The sequence below is a fragment of the Protopterus annectens genome, chromosome 2.part1 (genome assembly GCF_019279795.1).
Source record: "Protopterus annectens isolate FY-2018-M chromosome 2.part1, PAN1.0, whole genome shotgun sequence".
Taxonomy (NCBI): domain Eukaryota; kingdom Metazoa; phylum Chordata; order Ceratodontiformes; family Protopteridae; genus Protopterus; species Protopterus annectens.
In genome coordinates, this window is record NC_056729.1 from 617,604,618 (window position 1) to 617,628,178 (window position 23,561).

The window sequence follows — 23,561 nt, forward strand, 5'->3', positions numbered from 1 at the left end:
CTGGAGATGCCATCCAGCTTGTAATCTTTAGTAAAGGTGTGGACAGACCAGCCATGTAGTTGCCTCCAAAATAGTGTCCAACCCCTTGAAAAAGGCCCCAGATGAAGCAACAGCCCTAGTGGATTAAGCTTTCACAGAGGAAGAAATAGCAAAAAGAAATTAACTTAGAAATCCATTAAGATATGGACTGTTTTGACAAAGGCTTTCCCAGTGCCCTAGGTTGAAAGGAAAAAAGTTGCTCTGATTTTCTAAAATATTTGGTTTTATCCAGGTAAAATCTGAACTGCTTATGCACATCCAAAGTATGTAACACCCTTTCACTGGAATTGTGGTAAATAGATTGGTTAAGGGACAAATTAACCACCTTGGGCATGAAAGAGGGGTTAGTATGCAGACAGACCCTATCTTTACGGAAAATGAGAAAGGGTTGAGATGCCATTAAAGCTTAGAATTCAGACACACTCTTAGCAGAAGTGATGGCCACCAGCAGCACCAGTCTCCTAGGTACAATGCTTTAAGGAAGCAGTAGCAGCAGGCTCAAAGGGGGCTTGGATGAATTTTTCCAGTAGAAAATTCAAATCCTAGGGTGGAGGAATAGTTTTACTGTGAGGTCTGATTTGAAGGACACCTTTAAGAAAAAGATTAACCTCTAGCCGAGAGGCTAAGGGAAGGGATAGAGGCAGACATATCGAAATGGTAGTCAAGTGGGCTTTTACAGAAGAATACGCCAATCCGGCCTTAAGCAGCTCACACAAGTTAAACTACAGGGATATCCACTGAAAATGGATCTAGCCGTTTCTTTAGACTCCAGATAAAGAACCTCTTCCATTTTTCAAGTAGGATCTCTTAATATTAGGTTTCCTGGCCTCCTGCAGGACTAGGAGCATGTCCTCAAAGAAAAGGCGTCAAAAAGGGATTAGAAGCCTATCACCAAAGAGTTGGGTTCAGTGTTAAGTGTAAGCGAATGAGTGATCCCTTGTCTTGTGTAAGGAGGCCCACCTTGAGAAGTAACTTGTGATGACTGCCCTTGGCTAAATGCAAAAGAGGGAACCAGCGCTGTCCTGGCCAAAAGGGGACCAACAACATTTTTGTTTTGTCCTGCTGAATCTTCAGCAGAACTTTCTAAGTGAAAAGTGGTGCATGTAAAACAAAATTCTCTTCCAAGATACTGAAATGGGGTCCACCTTCCATACAACAGGACCTGGGAAGTTATCTGTTCAGACGGGAGGCAAAAAAGATCTATTTGAGGTGTACTCCACTGGAGAATGTCCAAAAAAACACATCCCTGTGGAGCATCCAATTTGTGGGAGTTATGGACCTGCTTAGGGCATCTGCCAGAACATTTTGAGGTTAAGGAAGCTCTTCAAGCTTGGGAGATTGCTTCCCAATCTGCAAAGCAGATAAGACTTGGTTCCCCCTTGTTTGTTCACATACCAAAGAACTGTGGTGTCTGAATAGCTTCAGGGGACCTGGGCGAAGCAAAGATTGGAAAGCTCGAAGAGCAAAAAAAATCAAAGCCCTCATTTCTTTGATGTTTATGTGTCCCTTCCTTATCAGGAGGGACTAGAGACCCTGGACCTTCAGGTTTCCCAAGGTTGCTCCCCACCCCAGATCTGAGGAGTCTATGAACAACTCCTGCACAGGACGAGAAGGCTGTAGAGGAAGACCTGGCTTCAGTGAAACTTGATGAATCCACCACTGCAGTTCTTTCTTCAGACAAGGAAGTACAAAATTCAGGGGATGTGCATGATGGGACTAGAGAGATTTCAGATACCACTGGAATTTCCTCATGTTGAGTTTGGCCAAGGGTAGCATGGGCATCATGGAAGTGAGTGGTAGGAGTTGCTAGAAATAGACTAAAAATGCATTTGCACTTTGAAGGGGAACAATACCATAAAATCTGTCCTTATTCTGCACCCCAGGAAGACCTGGTCCTGAGGAGGAGTGAGGTAGGATTTCTTGTAATTGACAGTTTGTCTGGAAAGGGGGGGGGGCTTTTGAGTAGTGGCTGGCTGAGGCCTGGAAAAGCTTTGTTTGCATGGCCCTTTCTTGGAAGTGGAAGGAGGGGCACAGGACTGTTTTACTTATTTCCATTTGTTTACCGGGAAATTGAGCGAGTTTCCTCACAAAATGTGCCTTGAAGCATAATTCTTGTGGTACTTAGAAACTGGGGACACAAAAATATGCTTAAGTTCCTGCAACTCCTTCCCTTTTTCTTGTAGACTTGAAAAGGGCAACAGCATTAAGTCAAAAGAGGGCAGAATTATCAAGAGGAGCAGCCATACGTTTTACCTTGGTATCGGGCAAGGGCTGTAACCTCAACCAAGGACATCATCTAAGGATTGAGCCACATGCAGCTGATCTGGCAGATACTTCAGCTGCATCATAACTGCACTTTACTGAATGATGAGTCACTTGGGAAGAGACTGTCAAGAGGGTGGAGAGCTGAACTTTAACTGCAGAGTCTGGAAGGTCTGACAGCAGCTGGGAGAGCAGGGCGAAAACATACTAGGAAATATGCGTTCAGTAATTAATGACCCTGAAGACCAGTGTAGATAAAGTACAGACTTTTTTACCCAGGCTCTCCATTTTACTGTCTTTATCAGATGGAAGTAAGGAAGTGGAAGGCAAAAGTTTAGGTCTATCTGCAGGCAGAGATAAAAGAAGGATCTACAGGAGGACATTTAAAAAGAAAGTTATCCTCTGGCACCTTGTAAAATCTATCCAGCCTTTTTTGGGCAGGAGGTTGAGAGTCAGGTGCCTTAGATGCTGAGAAGGCATCCAGAAAGGCAGGCAACATGGGGGTATAGCAGATGGGGAAGGGGAGTCAATCTGCAAGAGATCATAGCACCTCTTTTGCACCTCTGAGGCTTGAGAGCAATCTCACTTCAAGTCTCTCATTCTAGAGATGGTTTCTCCAAAAGAAGTTCTCCTCAGGGGAGTCAGTACCACCAAAGGAGAAGCTATCTGGGTGGAATAGGCAAGAGACAAGAGACTCATCTGAAGAGGAAAAGTACATTTGTGTACACTTACCATAAATGTAGATGTTGGAGTGTATTCACTGTTGCAGTCATCCCACTTGGGTTATCTGCCTGCAGGTAGCCCTCAGTCGGCCAGAATACCAGAGACTTATTTCTGCGTCAGTTGCTGTTGCTCCAAGTCTGATGTCAGGTGTCAGGGGTATACAAACAATCAGCCAACACCATTACATCAGTTTTTCTTGCCCCAAATGTCAGGAGCCCCCCAAAAGGGAGCTAAGCTATGGTGGTAAAATCACCACCAGTAAGAAGTAAATACCAATACCCCTGCAAGGGGTGAGTAATGTGCACAGAGGAGAGAGAAAGAAAGAGAAGGAGGCTGGAGGGAGGGAAACCAGGACTGCAACAGTGAACACACTTAAGATCTACATTTACGGTAAGTGTACACAACTATACTATGTTTGTGTTTCAATGTTGCAGTCATCACACTTTGGTTGATTCCCAAAGCTGTAGAAAGGGTGGTGGCAGTCAAGAAGAATTTGGGCTGGTTAGTATGCCCTGCAGGACTGCAGTTGCAAAACCCACCCTGGATTTGGAAAATATAGGCAGGTGGTAATGCTTGGTGACTGTGTGTACAGAAGTCCAGGTAGCAGCCTCCAGAATATCCCTGGGTAAGGACTCCCCTGAGGAATGCTGTAGAGTAGAAGTTGCCCTAGTGGAATGTGTTCTGACCCCCTGAGGGGTCTGTTTCCCATGGTGTTTGTAGCAGAAGTGGATACAGTGTGCTATCCATTTGGAAATGGTCTATATTGAAATGGCCTTGCCCTCTGCCCCTGGTGCAAAACTGAGTAATAACTGGTCAGATTTCCTGAAGGGCTTAGTTCTATCCAGGCAGAATCTGAGCTGTCTGTGCACACCCAATGAGTACAGGATTCCTTTCCCTTTATTTTGAGGATTAGGGAAGAAGGTTGGCAAATGGATAGATTGGTTGAGAGCCACACTGGACACCAAGTTAGGCATAAAGGAAGGATTAGTCCTGAGGGAGGCCCTGTCAGCATGAAAAATAATGAAGGGTTCCACAGCCATAAATGCTTGGGGATCAGACACTTCTCGCTGAAGTGATGACAAGGAGCAATGCTGTTTTCCAAGAGAGGAATTTTAACTCTGCTGATGCAGGCTCAAAAGGGGGTAGTGCGAGCTTTTCTACTACAAAGAAAAGGTCCAAAGCAAGGGTGGACGCTCTCCTTGGTGGCCAAGTTGTTTGCCCCTCTCAGGAACTGTTTGATGAGGGGGTGAGAGAAGAGGGGTGGGCCAAGAGTTGTAATGAGCCAAGATGGCAGAGTGCATAGATAACAGATAGATTCCATCACACCTGACAATGATCCCCAGTACAAGAGCCATAAATTTGCACTTGAAAAGAAACTCAATAGTATCTAGTATGCTTAATGGTAATGGACAAATGAAAACAATTATCCAGTAAAGTTACTTTCATTAGAAGAAGCTACAAAATGGCAAGGGTTGCAATTACAGAATATAGAGAACTCAGTCTCTCACCAGCTCAGTTAATTTTGCTTTACAACTTTCAGGCACAAGTTGTATAGTTGTAGCTGGTAAAGTCATTAAAAAGTGAACAAAATGTTGGAGAAAAATCATCTGAAACACCAAACATAATAAAAAACTGAAATAAAACTAGCAGATTTGAAGGCAGAAGATGGAAGAATACAAAACTCATGAAAGTTTTGTGGCTGAAACAGCTGATCAACGGTCTGAGCCAATGTCCTTGAAGACAGAAAGACAGAGAACAAGGATTGTGGATATTTATAAGAGAACAGGGATTGTGGATATTTATAAGACAAGTACAAATAAAAGCTCTAGAAGAGCATCCAGAAGGGTTACATCAAGTACTGCTGAGAGACAGACCTTCCAACACTGCAATTGGCAACAGCTGCAGAGATTACCTCTTCTAGTAATGTTACCACAAAAAAAATAATTTAATAAAAACTATACCAAAAGTAAAATCTGTTGTATATGACAATCACTTTTTATACTTGAGAGATGTGCAATGACCACTGAAGAAGCCAGCCAAGTAAAGATTTCAGAAGCAAATCATGACTGACTGAAAACTGCATTTAATGAAATGCCTGCTGAAGGTGAACAAATGGTCTGATTTGGTATAAAAACAGCCTATGACATTTTTAGTGTAGAGTCAGAAGATTTAAAAAACAATCAGGATATTGTAATGCATGATACATGCAGACATGGATAAGAAAAGCACTTTACTGTGGCACTGCTCACTTTTTCCCCAAAGCAGTCAGTGAATGACTGCACACACTGAACGCCTTTTAATATAAGAATCAGACCCACACTTCACACCCTCTCCCCGTAATACAGATTATTCAAAAACAGTTCAACTACACAAGGGTTTTCTGCAGGATGATGGCAATTTCCCTACTGTATATACACACATTTCAGAAGCCCAGAACATCTCGGAAAACATGTTCACAAGCTTAAGGATCAGACAGCTATGTAGTCTGCTTAGGTCTTCATTATCAAGTTAATTCCTGACATTATCCTTCTCTATTGGCATTTAAAAAATAACTACATTGTATACAGACAAAGTCCTGTAGACAGTATATTAGTAATAAAGAACTCATATGCTGCGAGTATGACTCACCTTTCTTCCTGCGACCGCGCTGTTGACGGGCCATGATTTAGATCCTCTGTAGACTCTACAGACCTTCTTCTACGCTTTCTTCTGTTGTAAAAACTCATATAGAGTGCCAACAGCATAAAAGCTACACCTGCCCCAACCAGAACATAGGCTACTGATGACATCTTACTTTTGTCTTTAGCCCCACTCTCCGTTACACTGCTGTTGTTTGTGGGCGGGGTTGGCTTTGTAGACTTGATTGCCCCAGTAACATTATTCCAGACCATCATTACAACTCCAAGACAGATCATTCCCAAACCCATAATTCCTAGAGCGTAGTGTGATCCACTGGATTTCGATCTTGCCATGCCTCAAAGTGGCTCATAGAATATGGGGCTTCCAAGGAGACATCATGAGGTCTAGTACTCATTTACTCTCTTCAGGGCTATCAGGCCATCTCACATTCACTCCTTATTTGGTGTGGTCTTCAGGTAGTACCTAAGAAAAAATATTTTCAGTCACTGGTTTACTCCTCCATTAATAACAGTAAGATAAGTAGAGAAAAACAGTAAATTCAGATGAAGCACTATGCATACTTACTGGTAACTGCATTTAAACTATAAAATGCCTCAGTCCTGAATTTGAAAATATAGCAAAAATCTGCTCGCCAATTAAAAATGAACACACTTTGATCTAACATTCCTCCACTATCAATATTAGAGCTATACATTTACCATAATATGGATACATACATATTGCCACAAACAGACAATGTTTCAGCTGCAGTTACCAGTCTACAGTGTTCCCTGTATGTGCATAAATAAAATATATCTGTATAAAGAAGGTACAGTTTTGTACCTACCATAAATGTAGATGTTCTAGTGTTCACACTGCTGCAGTCATTACACTTGGGTTATCCTGCCATCAGGCGGTCCCGCAGTCGGCCAGAGTTCCAAAGTCTTGGTCCGGCATCGGTTGCTGTCGCTTCTTCCCTGACGTCAGTGTGCCAGGGGTATATATAAGATGCATCCAACACCATTTTCTTCAGTTTTTCTTGCCCCAGATGTCAGGTGCCCCCCAAGTAGGTAGGCAATACATATTGCTAATAAAAAATATATATATAAAATAAAAGCAATACCTTAAGTTACAAGCAAATACACCACAAAGGTTGTATAGGATAGAAAGGTATAGATAAGTCCAGCTAGGATAGAGGGGATGGAGTAAGGGTAACCTGGACTGCAGCAGTGTGAACACTCTAACATCTACATTTATGGTAGGTACAAAACTGTACTATGTTCATCGTGTTACACTGCTGCAGTCATTACACTTGGGTAAAATCCCAAAGCTAAGGTTGGGTGGCTGGTCTATAAAGAGTTAGGATTGGCTATGAGGCCCTGCAGAACTGCAGTGGCAAATCCTGCTCTGGATTTAGAGTAAAGAGGCAAGTGGTAATGCTTGGTAAAGGTGTGCACTGAACAAGTTGCAGCCTCCAAAATTTCCTTGGTAGGTACTCCTCTGAGAAAGGCTGTTGAAGCGGCTGTTGCCCTGGTGGAATGTGGCCTAATGTTATTAGGGACTGACTTTCCATGATGTGTGTAGCAGTAACGAATACAGTGTCCTAACCATTTGGAAATAGTCTGCTTTGAGATAGCCTTGCCCTGTGATCCTGCAGCATATGCTACAAACAGTTGCTCAGTTTTCCTGAAAGCTTTTGTTTTGTCCAAGTAGAAGTGTAGCTGCCTGTGTATGTCCAAAGAGTGCAGAAGTTTCTCCCCTTTATTCTGGGGGTTTGGATAAAAAGTTGGCAAATGGATGGTTTGGTTAAGAGCCACACTAGATACCACCTTTGGCATAAAGGTAGGGTTTGTCCTTAAAGAAACCCTGTCCTGATGAAAAATTATAAAAAGGTTCCACTGCCATTAATGCCTGTAGCGGAGACTCTCTGTGCTGAAGTTACTGCCAGGAGCAGAGCTGTTTTCCATGATAAAAAAATTAGTTTGGCTGTATTGGCTGGCTCAAAAGGTGGCAGGGTCAGTTTTTCCAAAACTAAATTGAGGTCCCAAGTTGGTGTTGGTGCTCTCCGGGGCAGTCTTATGTTTTTAGCCCCTCTGAGGTACTGCTTTGGCAAGGGATGAGAGAATAAAGGAGGATCCGTGTTGTAATGTGCTGAAATAGCAGAGGCATGGATCTTAATTGATGAGAAGGATAGGTCTTTGTCCAAGTACTGTAAAATCTGAGGAATGTTTGGGACAAGAGGGTCAAGGCTTTAAGCCTAGTTCCAGGCGCAGAATCTCTTCCATTTTTCTGAGTAAGCTTTCCTGGTGCTACGCCTCCTGGCCTCCAAAATGACATCCATAACAGCTTTAGAAAGAGGTGCTGCCTGTTTGACTAATGAATCTGCCATGCAGCCAGGTTTAGGGTTTTGAGCTGACCATGCTGGATCTGATTGCTTTGTTGAGTCAAAAGGTGTGGAATTTGAGGCAAAATTCATGGTGGGCCTTAAGTTCTTTAAGATTGGGTACCAGTGCTGGCGTGGCCAGTCCGGAGCAATCAGGATCATCTGTGGTTTTTCTTGTCTGGCTTTTAGGAGTACATTTGAAAGGAGAGGCAATGGTGGGAAGGCATAAACTTTTAGGTTTTTCCAGATGAACGAGAGAGCATCCACTTTCCATGCTTGTGTGTGATAAGTCCTTGTGCAGAATTTTTGTAGTTGGCAATTCAGTGGGGAGGCAAAAAGATCTATGCCCAGGCATCCCCATTTCTGCGTTACCATGCTGAAGATTTGTGGATCATGAGGGTCCATGATATTTCTGCTTAGATAGTCTGCCAGAGTATTTTTCTTTCCTGGCAGGAATTGTGCTTGCAGATGAACTTGGTACGTTAGAGCGGTGTTCCACAAGGTCATGGCTTGCCTGCATAGGGGATAAGAACGAGTGCCCCCCTTGCTTGTTTATGTACCACATTACTGTGGTGCAGTCTAATTGTTCTGGATGCAGAAGGCCCTTGAAAGTTGTTAGAGCATTTTGAACAGCCAACATCTCTTTTTGATTGATGTGAAGATGCATTTGGTCTGTGGTCCAGTTGCCCTGAATGCATTTTCCTGCCATGTGTGCTCCCTAGGCGTAATCCAAAGCATCTGTTAGAGTCTGCCTGGCTGTGGGTAGAGTAAAAGGCTAACCCTTGTTTAGGTGACATGCCTGTGCCCACCATCAAAACTCCCGTTGTAGGCAGGGAATCATTGGTATTACTGCTTCTAAACTGTGAGAGGGTCAAGTCCAAACACTTTTTAGGTATCATTGTAATTTCCTCATATGCAGTCTGGCATATGGTATTAAAGTTGAACTTGTTTGTCTGGCGTGAGATAAGCCATCTGGGCTGTTGTATTTAAGCTGGCAACCCAGGAATATAATCTGTTGTGAGGGCACTAGTTTTGACTTCTTTTCGTTTACTGTGTACCCTAGAGAAATTAGCAACCTTTTTACAAATGCTAGATTCTTTAGAAGAATGTCCTTTGTCTCTGCTTGAATGAGGCAGTCGTCCAGGTATGGATATATTTGAATTCCTTTTTGTCTGCAAAATGCAATTAATGGTGCCAGGCACTTTGTAAAGACCCTGGGCGCAGTAGATAAGCCAAAGGGCAGTGCAGAGAACTGGTAGTGCATTGTACCAGCTTTGAATCTGAGGTATCTTCTGCAATTTTGTCTGATAGGGACATGCAGGTATGCCTCTGAGGTCCAGAGTAACAAGCCAAGTCTTCTTGCCCAGCATGGGAAGAAGCTGCTGTAGTGTCATCATTTTGAATTTCGGAATATCCAGGTAACTATTTAGAGTTGAAAGGTCTAGTATGGGGCTCCAGGCCTCGTCCTTTCTGGGGACCAGGAAGAGTCTTGAGTAAAATCCTTGTCCCTGTTGTGCTACTTTTTGAATAGCTCTCATGTCCATGAGGGCTGAAATTTGTTTTCGTGCCTCTGCCCATTGATTTTGTGGCAGGTCTGGCATTCCTTTTAGCCTTGGTAAAGTGTGGAAGTGGAACCTGTAACCTTGAGACACAATATTCAGAACCCATTTGTCTTGGGTGCTGCCAAAAGGGAAGTGCTTGGTGTACGAAGGGGGAAGTCATTGGGATTGTTTCCTGTAAGGTTGAGACTTGTCCTCACCTCCTCCTGGGTTTGAGGTGCCCCACTTTAGTTGTCTGTTAGAGCCTTGGGGTTGAGATCTGCCTCTTGGGCGTCTGTATCTGCCTCTCTGTGGCCTGACACTGGAAAGGACCAATTCTTTGTTGGCCAATTTCTGCTAAATTGAGGTGGCTGTACCTGTAAGAAATCTTTGACTGTTTGCATAGATTTAGCTTTATCCTCCATTTTCTTTAACACCTCTTCTGCCTTAACACCAAACAAGGTATCATGCTGTAAAGGAGCATCCAATAATTTTGCCTTAACAGGATCAGGTAAACTCTGTTCTTTTAACCAAGCATGTCTTCGAATCACAGAACCTGTAACTGCGGCTCTACAAGAGGCCTCTAAAGAATCAAAACCACATTGCAGAGTATGTTTTCCTACCTGTTCAACTGCATGCAATAAATCCTGCATTTCTTTACAGTCAGGAGCTTCTGAGCTTGCAAGCATTTTCTGTTTTAACTGAGCCATTAAATATTGTTGGTACTTAAGCATGTGAAACTGGCAATTTAAAGCCCTTGCAGAAGTGTAAACTTTGTTCCCCCATCTATCCAATGCTCTAGAATCTCTGTCAGAGGGTACTGGATTTTTTGCAATGGAAGCCTCAACCCCTTTTGGACCCTGGGAAATAGTTTCTGGATCAGCAGAAGGGTTTTTATAAAGAAACTTGAGTGTCAGGGACTCTAATACCTATCTGGTTTGGCTGGTGCAGGGGGCAAAGAATCGGGAGATGAGCTGGATTCAGAGAACACATCATCCACAATACCTAGCACAGGTGGAATAGCCAGGGGCCTGTGTTGAGGCAGTAAAAGGAAATCCCCGAGCCTTTTCCTGGATTCTGAATAATCCTGACTTTCCCAAATGGAAATGCTCCCTCATGGTATGTAAAGTTTCCCCAAAAGAATAATCCTCAGGAGGAAAGGCTGAAGGGATAGATTCTTCAGCATCAGAGTCCTCATAGGGGGGTAGCGAGTATCCCTGGTCTGAAGATGAATCAGAGGAAATGAAAACCTGATCAGAGGAATCAGTCTGTATCCTGCCTAGGCCTTTTCTCAGGAGGGGGATGGGAACCCCCGATTAGAGTAATGAGGTCTTCGGCCATTTTAAGCATCTGTTTCTTAGGCATGGACGACTGTCCAGGAGAATGCTGTACTTGCTTCTTTGTCTTAATGGTGTTTTTGCCTTGGCTGTTGCTTTAATGGCAAGTAGTGAAGGTCTGAAAACACTCTCTGAAGCAGATGCCTGCTCAGCGGCTCTAGACCCATCTGAGGGATTAGTTTCCGTAGGCCCAATACCTTGAGTTTCCGTAGGCCTAGTTGTCTCCACATGGGAGTCAGAGGCTGCCTGTGGCTCTGAGGTAGTGGGTGTCAGGGGCTGCAAAAGCTCCTCACTGAGAACCGGCGACTGGCCTTAGAAGAGGTTTTGTCATCGGTTTTGGACCTCTGATGCCTGTCTTTATCTTTGTCTTTGCATTTTTTCAGAATTGCGGTCGTCGGTTGATCCGACGACATAGTATAATTGAACCTTCGGCCAAAGTAGTGCAAAGCAAAATCAAAACGTCATTTTTTACGTCGTGATCAGGGCTTAAGCATGGAATACAGTAGGAGTGGAAGTCCTTAGGAGGTATTTGCTTCCCACAAGAAATACAATTAACTTTTTCTGAATCGGTCTGAGGCAAGAAAAAAAGTTTCCCCAACGGGGTACTTAGCTTTATTGAAGACTTCAGATCTGAAATTCGACTTCAAAAATCTCAGGAGTCGGCCGACCGGCAGGAACTGCTTCTACTTCGGGCACCGCACGGCAAGAAGGACTGAAGAAAATGGTGTCAGATGCATCTTGTATACCCCTGGTGCACTGACGTCAGGGAAGAAGTGACAGCAACCGACATCGGACCAAGACTTTGGAACTCTGGCCGACTGCGGGACCGCCTGACGGCAGGATATCCCAAGTGTAATGACTGCAGCAGTGTAGCACAATGAACATTTACCTTTTTACTCAGTGTAAGGGAAATTTATTCATTCTGTTATCCTACTCATGCCTTGTTGAAAAGGTACCAAGTTTAAATGTCACTTCTCTGCTAGGCCAGTACTTGGTGATGTCCTTTCACAGATGCAGTATTCATCACTTATGGTATTCCCTGCTGTGGAAGGCTGATGTCCAGCCAGTCTACCAAAGCCTACCATTGCTTTAAGGTATGCTGATCACCACCCAAACGCTACTCACGTAGGGTAGGGTGTAAAGGTGATGCTGAGGCATACCATCCTCAGAACTTTTGTCACTGGTCCGAAGATGGTTTCTAATGGTTAGTTTGTTTGCCCAAGTCTTCTGCCATTTTTACTGAATTTTTTTATTCCGGTGATTACTCCTGTTTGAAGTCCTCACCACTGCAGACAAGGACCCAGTTGGGGTTTGTTCTTTTTCTTGAATTTTTTGTGCTATTTGGGGTTGTCATCCAGGAAGGGGAAATGCCAGTGGGAGAGACATTCCCCATAAAGACCACCACAATAAGCACTTTTTTTGCCCATGAGCTTCTCACGAACAAACATTTTTTGATTTGTTAGGCATTCATCCCAAAAACCCTTCATAGTAGGCTTTCTTCCCTTTCACTGTATCTTGAGAACAAGCATCTTAAGCTTCTTGCTAAAGATACAATGAAAGGAACTTCCCACCCCAAGGGTCAGCAGTCAGGGGAGGAGGGGAAAAAGGTAAGACTGGAATCTTCTGCTGACCAGCCTCTGCTGGGTGTTGAAGGTTGAACCCAGAGGCTTGCCTGGCTGTGTTGTCAAGGTTTCTCTGCTGCATTCATTGCAGGCCGGCAAGGATCTGGCAGGCAGCACACTTGACGAGGCTTTGCAGGCATCGGTTTCACATTACAGGTGGGAACCATGGTTGGCTGTGAGGGATTAAGGGGGGGTTCTGCAGATCCTTCTTAGGGAATAAGTTCCTACTACAGCTGTCAAATGCATTCCTGAGTTGGAGCCTTCTCAGTTTTCTAGGGCGGATGTTACCTTAAAAAAAAGAGCAAAAAACTAAACACGTTTCTTCTGTTCCTAGGGATCCACAAAGTGAGTGGCAGGCCTTTACTCCAGGGTTATTTAATGCTTTACTGTCATTAAGGGCCTTGCCCCAAGGGGTTTTGGTTCCTGCTCCTCCTTGGTCCTCTTCTTCACTTAAAAGGCCCAGGGAATTGAATTCTCCTGAGGAACAGTTGAATTCTGATAAAGAATCCCTTACTTATTCTACTCAGATTCCTTCTCCTTTAAACTATGGATCAGAGGAGGAGGAGGAGGAATCTAACAGTCCAGCTACTACTACTGAGGAAATTTCCTTTGGGGACACAATCTCAAGGACGATGGAATTTAAGTGGGATTGTGCTCAGTTCTCGGATATCCATAAGAGGTACTATGGAGTTGCTGCAGATGGAATTTCAAACCTGTTGCTATTCTTCCGGTTTTGGCTGCTTTATTGGGCATTTTTTCCAATGCCTCTAAAGCACCAGATTCTCTGGCCTCTGCTCCCAAGAAGCAGGACAGGTTTTATAGGGTGTCTGAAGATTGTTCCTTTTTGTTCAAATGTTCTGCTGCTGACCCCTCTATGGTGTCTGCAGTCTCAACTGCTTCTGTCATCCAAAGTTACTGCCATCTGACAAGGACAGAACAACCATGGACAGGTTGGGTAAGAAGGTTTATACTTCGGCTACCTTTGCTTTCAGGGCAATTATCAGACCCATACATCTAGGTATGCGTTTGCTCTTCTTTCTCAGGTTTGTCAGCTTTTTTCTCATCTTCCAGACTGAGTAAATCTTCTGCTCTTTCCTTGCTAGGTACTTCCCCTCAAGTAGTTAATTTTACCAAATGTAGTTATGATGCAGCAGATGCCTCTTCTAAGACTGCTGTTTCTAGTTCAGTGATGAAGAGGTATCCTTGGCTTAGGCTTCAACCTTTACCAGACATTAAAGCTATGGTGATGGATGCTCCTCTGGATAAACTTTTGCTTGGCAAAGTGGCTGCTGGTTTAAGTCTCTTCAGGACAAGTGGTAGGCCTTACAGGAGCTTAAACATCTTTGTTTATCCTGTGCCTAAATTTCAGAGAAACTACCTTTCTAAGCCAGCCTTTGTTCATTGGCAATCTCGCCCTCCTGCTAAAGGTAAAAAGGGTGGTAAACAGGCTCCTCCTGCTAAGCCCACTCAGACTGCAGGGATTCAAAAGCCTTCCTTTCCTGACAAACCAGGCTGCTTTCTGACTATCCGCCTGTTCCTAGCCACATGCCTCTCTTCCTCTTCCCATTTGGCTTCAAATCACCCAGGATTCTTAGGTTCTGTTAATCATTCAACGGGGATACTTCATTGTGTGGACACATCCTGTCCTTTTATGGGCATTTCTCAGCCTCCTTGGGAACAACTTCCTTTCCCCCCCACAGAGTTTCAAGATCTCGTCTCAGGATACTATTAAAGAGGTGCCCGTGTTTCAAAGGGGAAGGGGTTTTACTAAAGAATGGTTTCTAGTGCCCAGAAAAGAGGGTACTTGGGAGACCGATTCTAGACCTCTCATCTAAAGACTTCTAAAGGTGCCTTCCTTTCACATGTTGTCCCTTCAGACTGCTTCCTTTCTTGCTCCCTCAGACCTTTCTGATGTCTCTGGATCTAAAGGATGCTTTTCATATTCAGATCCATCCTCTTCAGGAAGTTCTTGTGTTTCTCTGTTTCATCCTAGCATTTTCAGTTCTGTCCTTTGCACCTTGGCTTTTCTACTGCCATAAGGATGTTCACCAAATACCTTTCTCCTGCGATTGCTTTCTACAGGCATCTAGGGATCCAAATATTTCTTTACTTGGATGACCTGCTGATTCAGGCATCCCCTACAGAGGTCCTTTTGCAAAATCTTCATTTTGTCTTTTCTTCAGTGCCTGGGGTTCATGATAAACTTCAAAAAAGTATTTTGACTCCTTCTCAGGATCATGTCTTTCTAGGTTGCAGGATTCAGATGGTGACAATGCTGGCATCCCTGCCTTCTCCAAAGGCCTCAACTCTCATTTCTTACTTTCAAGCTCTTCTTCCCCTGGCCTCCATTACAGCCAGGGAGTTTGAGAGCTCTGGGTTTCATGGCTGCCACCATTCAGATGTTCCATCCGGCCAACTCCAAATGAGGAAGTGTCAGTGGCTTCTTAAGTCAATGTGGCTTCAACATGCACATCCTCTAGACTTTACAGTTCCTCTTCTTCATTTCAAGAAGGAACTTCTCTGGTGGATTCAGCAGTTGTGACTGAATCAAGGGCTCCTTTTTCCTTCCCACTTCCCCTCTCAGGATTTGTTTAAAGATGCTTCAGATGTGGGATGAGGAGCAACTTTTGGCTCCCCGAAGGTACAGGGAGTGGGGTCACTGTCAGCAGAAGGAGCATATCAATGTCGAAGATGAGAGCTCTTACGCTGGCTCTTCAAGCCATTTATTTTTTCTCACCGGGGCCTCTCAAGGTATTCAGACAATACCACAGTGATGTGGTATAACAAACGGTGGGGAACAAGATCTTACCTTCTTCGCCAGCTAGTACTTCTGGTATGGGATCTGGCTGTCAAGTATCTCTTCAGGCAATTTATACTCCTTCAGATCAGAGCATTGTGGCAGACAATGAGCAGGTCCTTCACTCAATCCCACAAATGGATTCTCCACAGGGATGCATTTCTGGACATTGTTCACCAGTGGGGTACTCCTCAAAAGTAGATCTCTTTGCCTTCTCTCTGAATAAATTTCCTCTGTTCTGTGCCAGAGTCCCACATCCTCTGGTGTGGAAGGTGGGCACAAATTTTCTTGAAAGGAAAGGTTTCTTTATGCATTCCCTCCCTCTCACTCAGTCCATTAAGTCCTGTTCAAGATTCAGCAGGATGTTCCCAAAATCTTGTTGGTGACTCCTTTTGGCAGCGACAGCACTGGTTCCCTCTACTTCTGCATCTAGCCAGGGACAATCACCACAAGTTACATCACAGGGTGGATCTATTCACACAAGACAAGGAACGTCTCATCCATCCCCCACCTGTCCATACTTCAACTGACACTGTGGGTGATAGGGTTTTGATCACTTAGACACCTTGCTTCTGAGGACATGCTGCAGGTCCGGCAGGAGGCCAGGAAACCTACTACTAGGAAATCCTATTTACCTAAATGTAAGTGGTATTCTATTGGGTGTCTCTCTCGTAATATGGACCCACTTATTGTGGATGTTCTTTTGGTTCTCTCATTTGAGAGAGTTGCTCAATTCTGGTTTGGCCTGCACTATTACGACCCACGTATCAGCTTTTTCTGATGGTCTGCCCTAACTTCTCCATCTTCTAGAATTGAGGCTAAGCAATTTCTTAAAGGCGTCCTTAATATCAAACTTCCCAGGAAGCCTGTTCCTCTTTCCTAGGATCTTAATTTTGTTCTGGAGCAACTGACAGGCTCCTTTTGAGCCTATTTCAGCTTCCTTGCAACATTGTTCCTGGAAGATGATCCTTTTGTTAGCTCTTCTTGCCAGATGGGTAAGCCCTTATGGCAAAAATTTTTTTTTCTTTAAACAGAAAAACAAATATCTAATATTTTTTTTAAATAGTTTAAACAAAATGTTATGTACATTTACATTTGGCCTGAAAATAAAACTATGAAAGAAACCAATCTGGTTCAAATATATACTGTATGAATAGTTTTTTTTTTTTTTTTTGGTCTGCCTTTTTTGATATTCCAAGAGGATAGGGGGTCCTTGCGTACCAATCCTTTTATGCCCAAGGTGATTAATCAGTTGTCACAGTCTATTTGCCTATTTTCCCCTTTCTGCAATCTGACAATGAGAGGGTGCTGCATACTTTAGACATGCATAGACGGCTCAGATTTTATTTGGATAAGACTAAAGCTATCAAAATCTGACCCGTTAGTTTCCTTTCATCTTAGGTCTTTAGGATGGGCAGTTTCTAAGCAAACTATTTCTACTTTGATTTCAAAGGCTATTTCTTTTTGTTACACTTTTCATGGCAAGAGCCTTCCTTGCCAGTGGATAAGGTACACGTACTAAACCTAGAGTACTTGAGAATAGTTTTCACTCTTACAAACACTGGCTAATCTACAATGTATGTACTGTGCCTGTGTACTATGTATGTATTCTACCCATGTTCCAAATTTCAGCTGTACACCACAAATCTATTAAATTATCTTTATTTTTAAATTAAGATTTTCTTGTTTGTTCTCTCCGCTGTAACTGTTGATGTGTTGCATACCACTGTAAAAACATGTTTATTGTAATTTGTGTGTATACTGATCATGTCTAAATATCTAAATGTACCTGTAACTTCTCTATGTGGAGCTTTTTCCCCAGGCCTCTGCCGAAAAAAGGGCCTTTTTGGCTCAGACACCCCCGGTTAACAAATGTAAAATAAAATAATAAATTCTGTAAAGGCTCATTCTACTAGAGCTGGGCTGACTTCTGGTACTTTTTTCAACGGCTTGGACACTAATTCTACTCAAAGCAGCTACCTGGACTTATGTGCATACTTTTACCAAACACTACAAGTTGGATGGTATCTCCACACTTGGAGCTGATTTTGCTAATGCAATTCTTCATTGCTTCTTAGAGTGGTCTGTTGCTGCTTCCTCCTGCAAAGTTTCTTGAGCTTTGGCAGTCTCCATATGTGATTAATACTGCAGCCATGAATGTAATACTACAGTTGTAAAAATCTTACAATAATGGTAGATGTCCCTGCCTTCACCACTGCAGTAGTCACTCCCCTCCATCTCCCTACTCCTTTTCCTGCCTGGATGTGCAGGTTCTCAGTTTTTTTCTTGGACTGGTGTTCCTTCTTTCTGGGGCAACCAATTCTGAGAATTGTATGTTTGATCACCTTTAAGCCCTATGCTGTATGAAGAGAGTTTGGGTAATGTTCAGTGTACATTAAAGCAATGGTAGGCTTTGGTAGACTGGACGTCTGGCTTCCATGGCAGGGAATCCCACAAGTGATGAATACTGCAGTGGTGAAAGCAAGGACATCTACAGTTATGGTAAGATTTACACAACTATACGGTCTTGCTTTTAGGCCGCTTTAACTAGAATCCAAAATAGCCTCCATTACACTTTAAAATCTCCCCCCTTCCCTGCACCTTAAAATCTTTCCCTTCCCCTCTAATTAATGAACTAAATACTACTCTTGCTAGCAGCCTGCACCTTAACTGCAGTTTCCAGCTACTCTTTTGTGACTTCCCCTCTTTGCCAGGGTAGGCAGTTCCATGTTGCTTTGCTTCTTCCCTCTCATGCCCTGAAGTTTTCACAGATAACTAATGAACACAGCTTCTACTTTTAGCATTAAAATTGGTTAGCTTTTTTCCAAACTTTCTTTCCCCGAGCTAATCTCACACCTTGGTAGTTCACATACTCCTAGCATACTTTAATCTCTTTTTTAACCTCAATAACAAAATTCTATACAATTATATTGCCTGCTCCTGTATAAAACTTTCAGGCTTACAGCCAGGTTTTGCAACCACAGCAGGTGTCTCAGTCTTTTCCGTTCACCCTCGCTATGCTCAATGTCACATGACCAGCCAACTCATTTCTCCCAACCTACTCCAAGAAACTCCAACAAAAATTTCTTTACTCCATTAGCATTGCTATTGATATGTCCAATGTGTAATTCAGTTTGCAATCAATCCCTCTACAGCTGTGTAATCCTGACATATGTAGCACATATGCTGTACTTATGGTCTATGTTGTGCCTGAAAGGCTTAAATGACCAGTGTTCTTACTTGGCATGAAAAGTTAAATAAAAAAGGAATTACTGTTAGAAGCATCTTCTGTGCTCAAATATTTGCTTATTTGGGTACACTAGTCTAACTTTCCTGGAGCACAATCATTTCTATATTATCAATAGTAGTATTTAAACAGAATGGTTTTTACTTTTTTTTTCTAACAGGAAAAACTGAATATTATCTCATGAAATAAAACCCAAAGTGTTCTTACTGGTTTGTCCCCATTCCATGGTCTAAGGTCAGAAAGGTAAAATTCCTTTTGCATTAGAAAACTAGTCTACCCAGGAGGCTTGTGGGATGGGAGAGAGGCAGTTACAGTTGAGAAGTGAAATGTTGTGGGATCTATTCATGTCTGCATCATTGGAGACCACCCTGTTCTCTTTTGGCTTTCCAGGTGGGATCGGCTTATAGACAAGAGTTTTACACATTGCATCATTCCAAGCTTCTCTGGCAGGCAGCATGCAAATAAAACTTCAAATGGATCTTCTGAAAGTGCAACTGAAATGGATAGCTGCATTAAGCAATGAGAGTTAGCATCATACTATTAGAATGTGTTAATTATTAATATAGGACGACGAGCCTGTAATGTGCTATTTTCTACATTACCAACAATTTTTAATTCAATACCACACCACCAACTGTTGCTTTCAAGAACAATTTTAAAATGTTGCATCTTTTCCCAAAAAAACAAAATTTCTCACCTCTTGGATTAACCTAAGATGTACTGCACAAAGCAATCTTCAAAGTTCAGAAAAATTACTCAAAGCCTGCTACAAGCCTTCCAGGAGTGCATCACCATTTATCGAAGGATCAAAAACTTTCCCACCCAACACTATCTAAAGCCCTCTTAAAGCAAACTGTCCAGTTTTCTAATTCATGGTGGAAAGGCATGCCAGCATACAACTGATCTAGTATAAAATTGGTACAGAACCTTTGAACCTTAATACCCTTAGATGCAACTTACTATTCTTGGAATCGTAGGCATGCTCCTTTAAATACCAAAGTTTGCAGCTTAGTTACCAAGATGGACTGATTTGGGTAGCAGTACAAGATCACCTCTTAGTAGGACTTCAAAAAACCACACAGACTTGTAAAAACAGAAAGGCGAAGGAATACAAGTCAAGCAAGGGTGAAAAACAGCTGCAAATAGCTCGCTGACCAAACACGAATTCAATGTAATTTGAAACAACGCTGTTTACAGGTTAATAACGTTAGAACTTTAATTATAACCAAGCACTTTCGGAGGGAATTGTATCTCTCCTTCTTCAGACAAAACGCAAAATGCAAAACAGTCACGTTATAACCATTTCCCCCTTAAATAGGGTACTAATTGATCAATTGTTCAATAAAGCGCCATTTTCCTTGAATTTAATATTATGTTAAAAACATTTAAAAAATTTTAAAAACCAACTTCTTTGTCAGTCCCTATACTTATGGTTGCAAGCAAGCTGTTAAAACAAAGTTTGCATGTGGGCTGTGACTTTCTCTATAAATTGTGGTTGTACATCTGTTTAAAAGTCAAGATAAATATTTAGAAGCGTGCCCATACAACAATAAATCATATTAAACAGTACATAGTCGCCAAATACTGTAATGCAACAAATTGTGTATGCTGTTGTCCCACTCGTACACTTTCAGTTACCATTTTGTTAGCCAAACCATGTTTAATGCGTATATCTTTATTCTTATACTGCATTTCTATTTATGGTTTGGTCTAACCTGTGTAAACAACTCCTAAATATTTTAGTGCCTAAATAAACTTGTTTCAGTTGGCATATGTATGCTCTTAACCATGTTATATTTACAATCCTATGGCTTATATTTTATTATGTTTAGCCAATCCACTCGTTTTAAAAAAAAAAAAAAAAAAATTATCCATGTTAAAAATAATGTTAAAAATAATGTTTTTCATTAATCCTTCTTAACATTCCAAATAGGCAGCCTAAAAAGTGATTCCATAAACACTTTACTGACCCCTAATGGGTTTAAAAACCCAATCAATGAAGAAGTCAGAAAATCAATGAAAAAGTCAGAAATTTGTCAAAATTAGTTCACTCATCCAAAAGGATATTGTTTTAAAAATAATTAATCTGAAAACAAAAAACACACTAAATGTACTAACGCCCTTAAGTGTGTCAATAGGATACCCTTTGACCCTAACCTGGTTTTTTTGACTGTGGATGTGAAAGATCTATACACAGTCATTCCACAAGAGTTAGGTTTAGAGTGGGTTAGGGAGTTCCTTGAGTCCAGAAATGTGGACCAAAACACTATTTATACAATAGAAACTTTACTTGAATTAGTTTTAAAATATAACTTTTTTAATTTTAACAACTTGACATACAGGCAGGCCTCTGGTGTAGCCATGGGCTCACCTTGTGGGGGTTCCTTTGCTAACTGTGTAATGGCGCAATGGGAGAACACTTTGTTGTTTAGGAACCCATTATTTAAAGAGCATGTCTCCTGGTACACTAGGTACCAGGATGACATGTTTATTTTATGGAAAGGCCCCCTGGAGACGGTGGCTCCATTTATTAATAACATTAAAACTATGACCAGTTTTTTAGACTTCACTTTTGAAGTAAATGACATGGAGATTAGCTTTTTGGATATAAAACTAAATAAGGATATTACAGCTTCAAGGTTTATTAGTAACATTTATAGAAAGCCTACCTACTCCAACGGTTTCCTCCACTTTAGTAGTTGCCACCCTCTCCATCAAAAAAGAGCGGTAGTTAAAGGGCAGATGGTGAGGGCGGCACGTATGATTACCAGAGATGAGGATTTTTACCATGAGTGTAGTAACCTGGCTAGTATGTTTAACAGTAGGGGATACCCCGACTCACTTATTTTGGAGATCACCTCGGAAGTAAGGTTTAAAAGACAATCTGGATATTTTGGGCCCATTCTTATTGGTCACGACCCAACTGGTGTACCTGACCATAACATGTCGATCAAGAAGGGCAGAATGAATAACATGCCGGACATAGGAGTTAGGTTTTTGTGCACATTTTCCATTGACCACCACTATATAAGAAACATCTTGCAGAAAAATTGGGGTAACATTAGTGAAGACCCACACTTGCACCAACTGTTAGGTGCAACACCTAATATAACCTTTAGAAAAGGTTTTAATTTGAAAGCATTGTTAGAAATGGATAAACCTATTGCTTTTAATAGGATAAAAGGTATGACTAAGTGTGGGTTTTGTAGTCAATGCAAATTTATTCAGGAGGGGACTTATGTGACAATAAACAACGTTAAATATAAGTTGGCTGGAAATTTCAGTTGTTCTTCTAAAGCAGTGGTATATGTGGCAAGCTGTAGACAATGCCCAGCTTTCTACATAGGAAAGACTGAGAGGGCATTGTACAAAAGGGTATATGAACATCAGTACGCAATTTCAAAAAGTGACATTAATAATGCTCTAGCTTGCCACATTATACAGAACAAAGACCACATTTTCAATTTTGCCGTTTTAAAGCAAATTACAGTTAAGCCTTATTCCGGACCTTGGCAAATATTGTTAGAAAAAGAAGAATTGCTGTGGCAATTGAGAACAGCTGCACACACATATCCAGGACTAAATGAAGCGATTTCGCTGACTTGTATATTAAAACTCATAACCCTTAAGAGATGAGACACTATTTTATTGACATTGAGCTAATTATAGTGTATCATATTTTTATCATTTTAAAGTGGTTTGTTTAAAGGAACAAAAAGTTGTACACAACACATCTTATTTACCTTAAAGTAGCTTTTAAAGAACAATAAAAACATACATACATTTTTTGTAGGAACTTTTCAGTTCCTAGCAGGTTTTTGACACACGGAAGACACACTTAAGGGCGTTAGTACATTTAGTGTGTTTTTTGTTTTCAGATTAATTATTTTTAAAACAATATCCTTTTGGATGAGTGAACTAATTTTGACAAATTTCTGACTTTTTCATTGATTTTCTGACTTCTTCATTGATTGGGTTTTTAAACCCATTAGGGGTCAGTAAAGTGTTTATGGAATCACTTTTTAGGCTGCCTATTTGGAATGTTAAGAAGGATTAATGAAAAACATTATTTTTAACATTATTTTTAACATGGATAATTTTTTTTTTTTTTTTAAAACTAGTGGATTGGCTAAACATAATAAAATATAAGCCATAGGATTGTAAATATAACATGGTTAAGAGCATACATATGCCAACTGAAACAAGTTTATTTAGGCACTAAAATATTTAGGAGTTGTTTACACAGGTTAGACCAAACCATAAATAGAAATGCAGTATAAGAATAAAGATATACGCATTAAACATGGTTTGGCTAACAAAATGGTAACTGAAAGTGTACGAGTGGGACAACAGCATACACAATTTGTTGCATTACAGTATTTGGCGACTATGTACTGTTTAATATGATTTATTGTTGTATGGGCACGCTTCTAAATATTTATCTTGACTTTTAAACAGATGTACAACCACAATTTATAGAGAAAGTCACAGCCCACATGCAAACTTTGTTTTAACAGCTTGCTTGCAACCATAAGTATAGGGACTGACAAAGAAGTTGGTTTTTAAAAAATTTTTTTAAATGTTTTTAACATAATATTAAATTCAAGGAAAATGGCGCTTTATTGAACAATTGATTAATTAGTACCCTATTTAAGGGTGAAATGGTTATAACGTGACTGTTTTGCATTTTGCGTTTTGTCTGAAGAAGGAGAGATACAATTCCCTCCGAAAGTGCTTGGTTACAATTAAAGTTCTAACGTTATTAATCTGTAAACAGCGTTGTTTCAAATTACATTGAATTCGTGTTTGGTCAGCGAGCTATTTGCAGCTGGTTTTCTTCCTTGCTTGACTTGTATTCCTTCGCCTTTCTGTTTATACAAGTCTGTGTGGTTTTTTTGAAGTCTTGGTTTGTTATGGCCAACGAAGGAAGCATCGTCTCGCAGGGTTTACTCTTTTCACAAGAGGAAGGAAATTTGAACAACGATTTGGGTACT

General features: G+C 41.5%; 1 protein-coding gene across 1 annotated transcript in view; it reads right to left on the reverse strand.

The window, feature by feature from the left end:
- LOC122794165 (transmembrane protein 51-like) overlaps positions 1-6,157 on the reverse strand; it is a 30,222-nt gene extending 24,065 nt beyond the window's left edge. The window contains exon 1 of the mRNA XM_044062369.1: positions 5,653-6,157. Coding sequence (XP_043918304.1) covers positions 5,653-5,996 — 344 coding nt within the window. The 5' untranslated portion in view covers positions 5,997-6,157. The remainder of the gene's footprint in view (positions 1-5,652) is intronic.
- Positions 6,158-23,561: the final 17,404 nt, after the last annotated feature.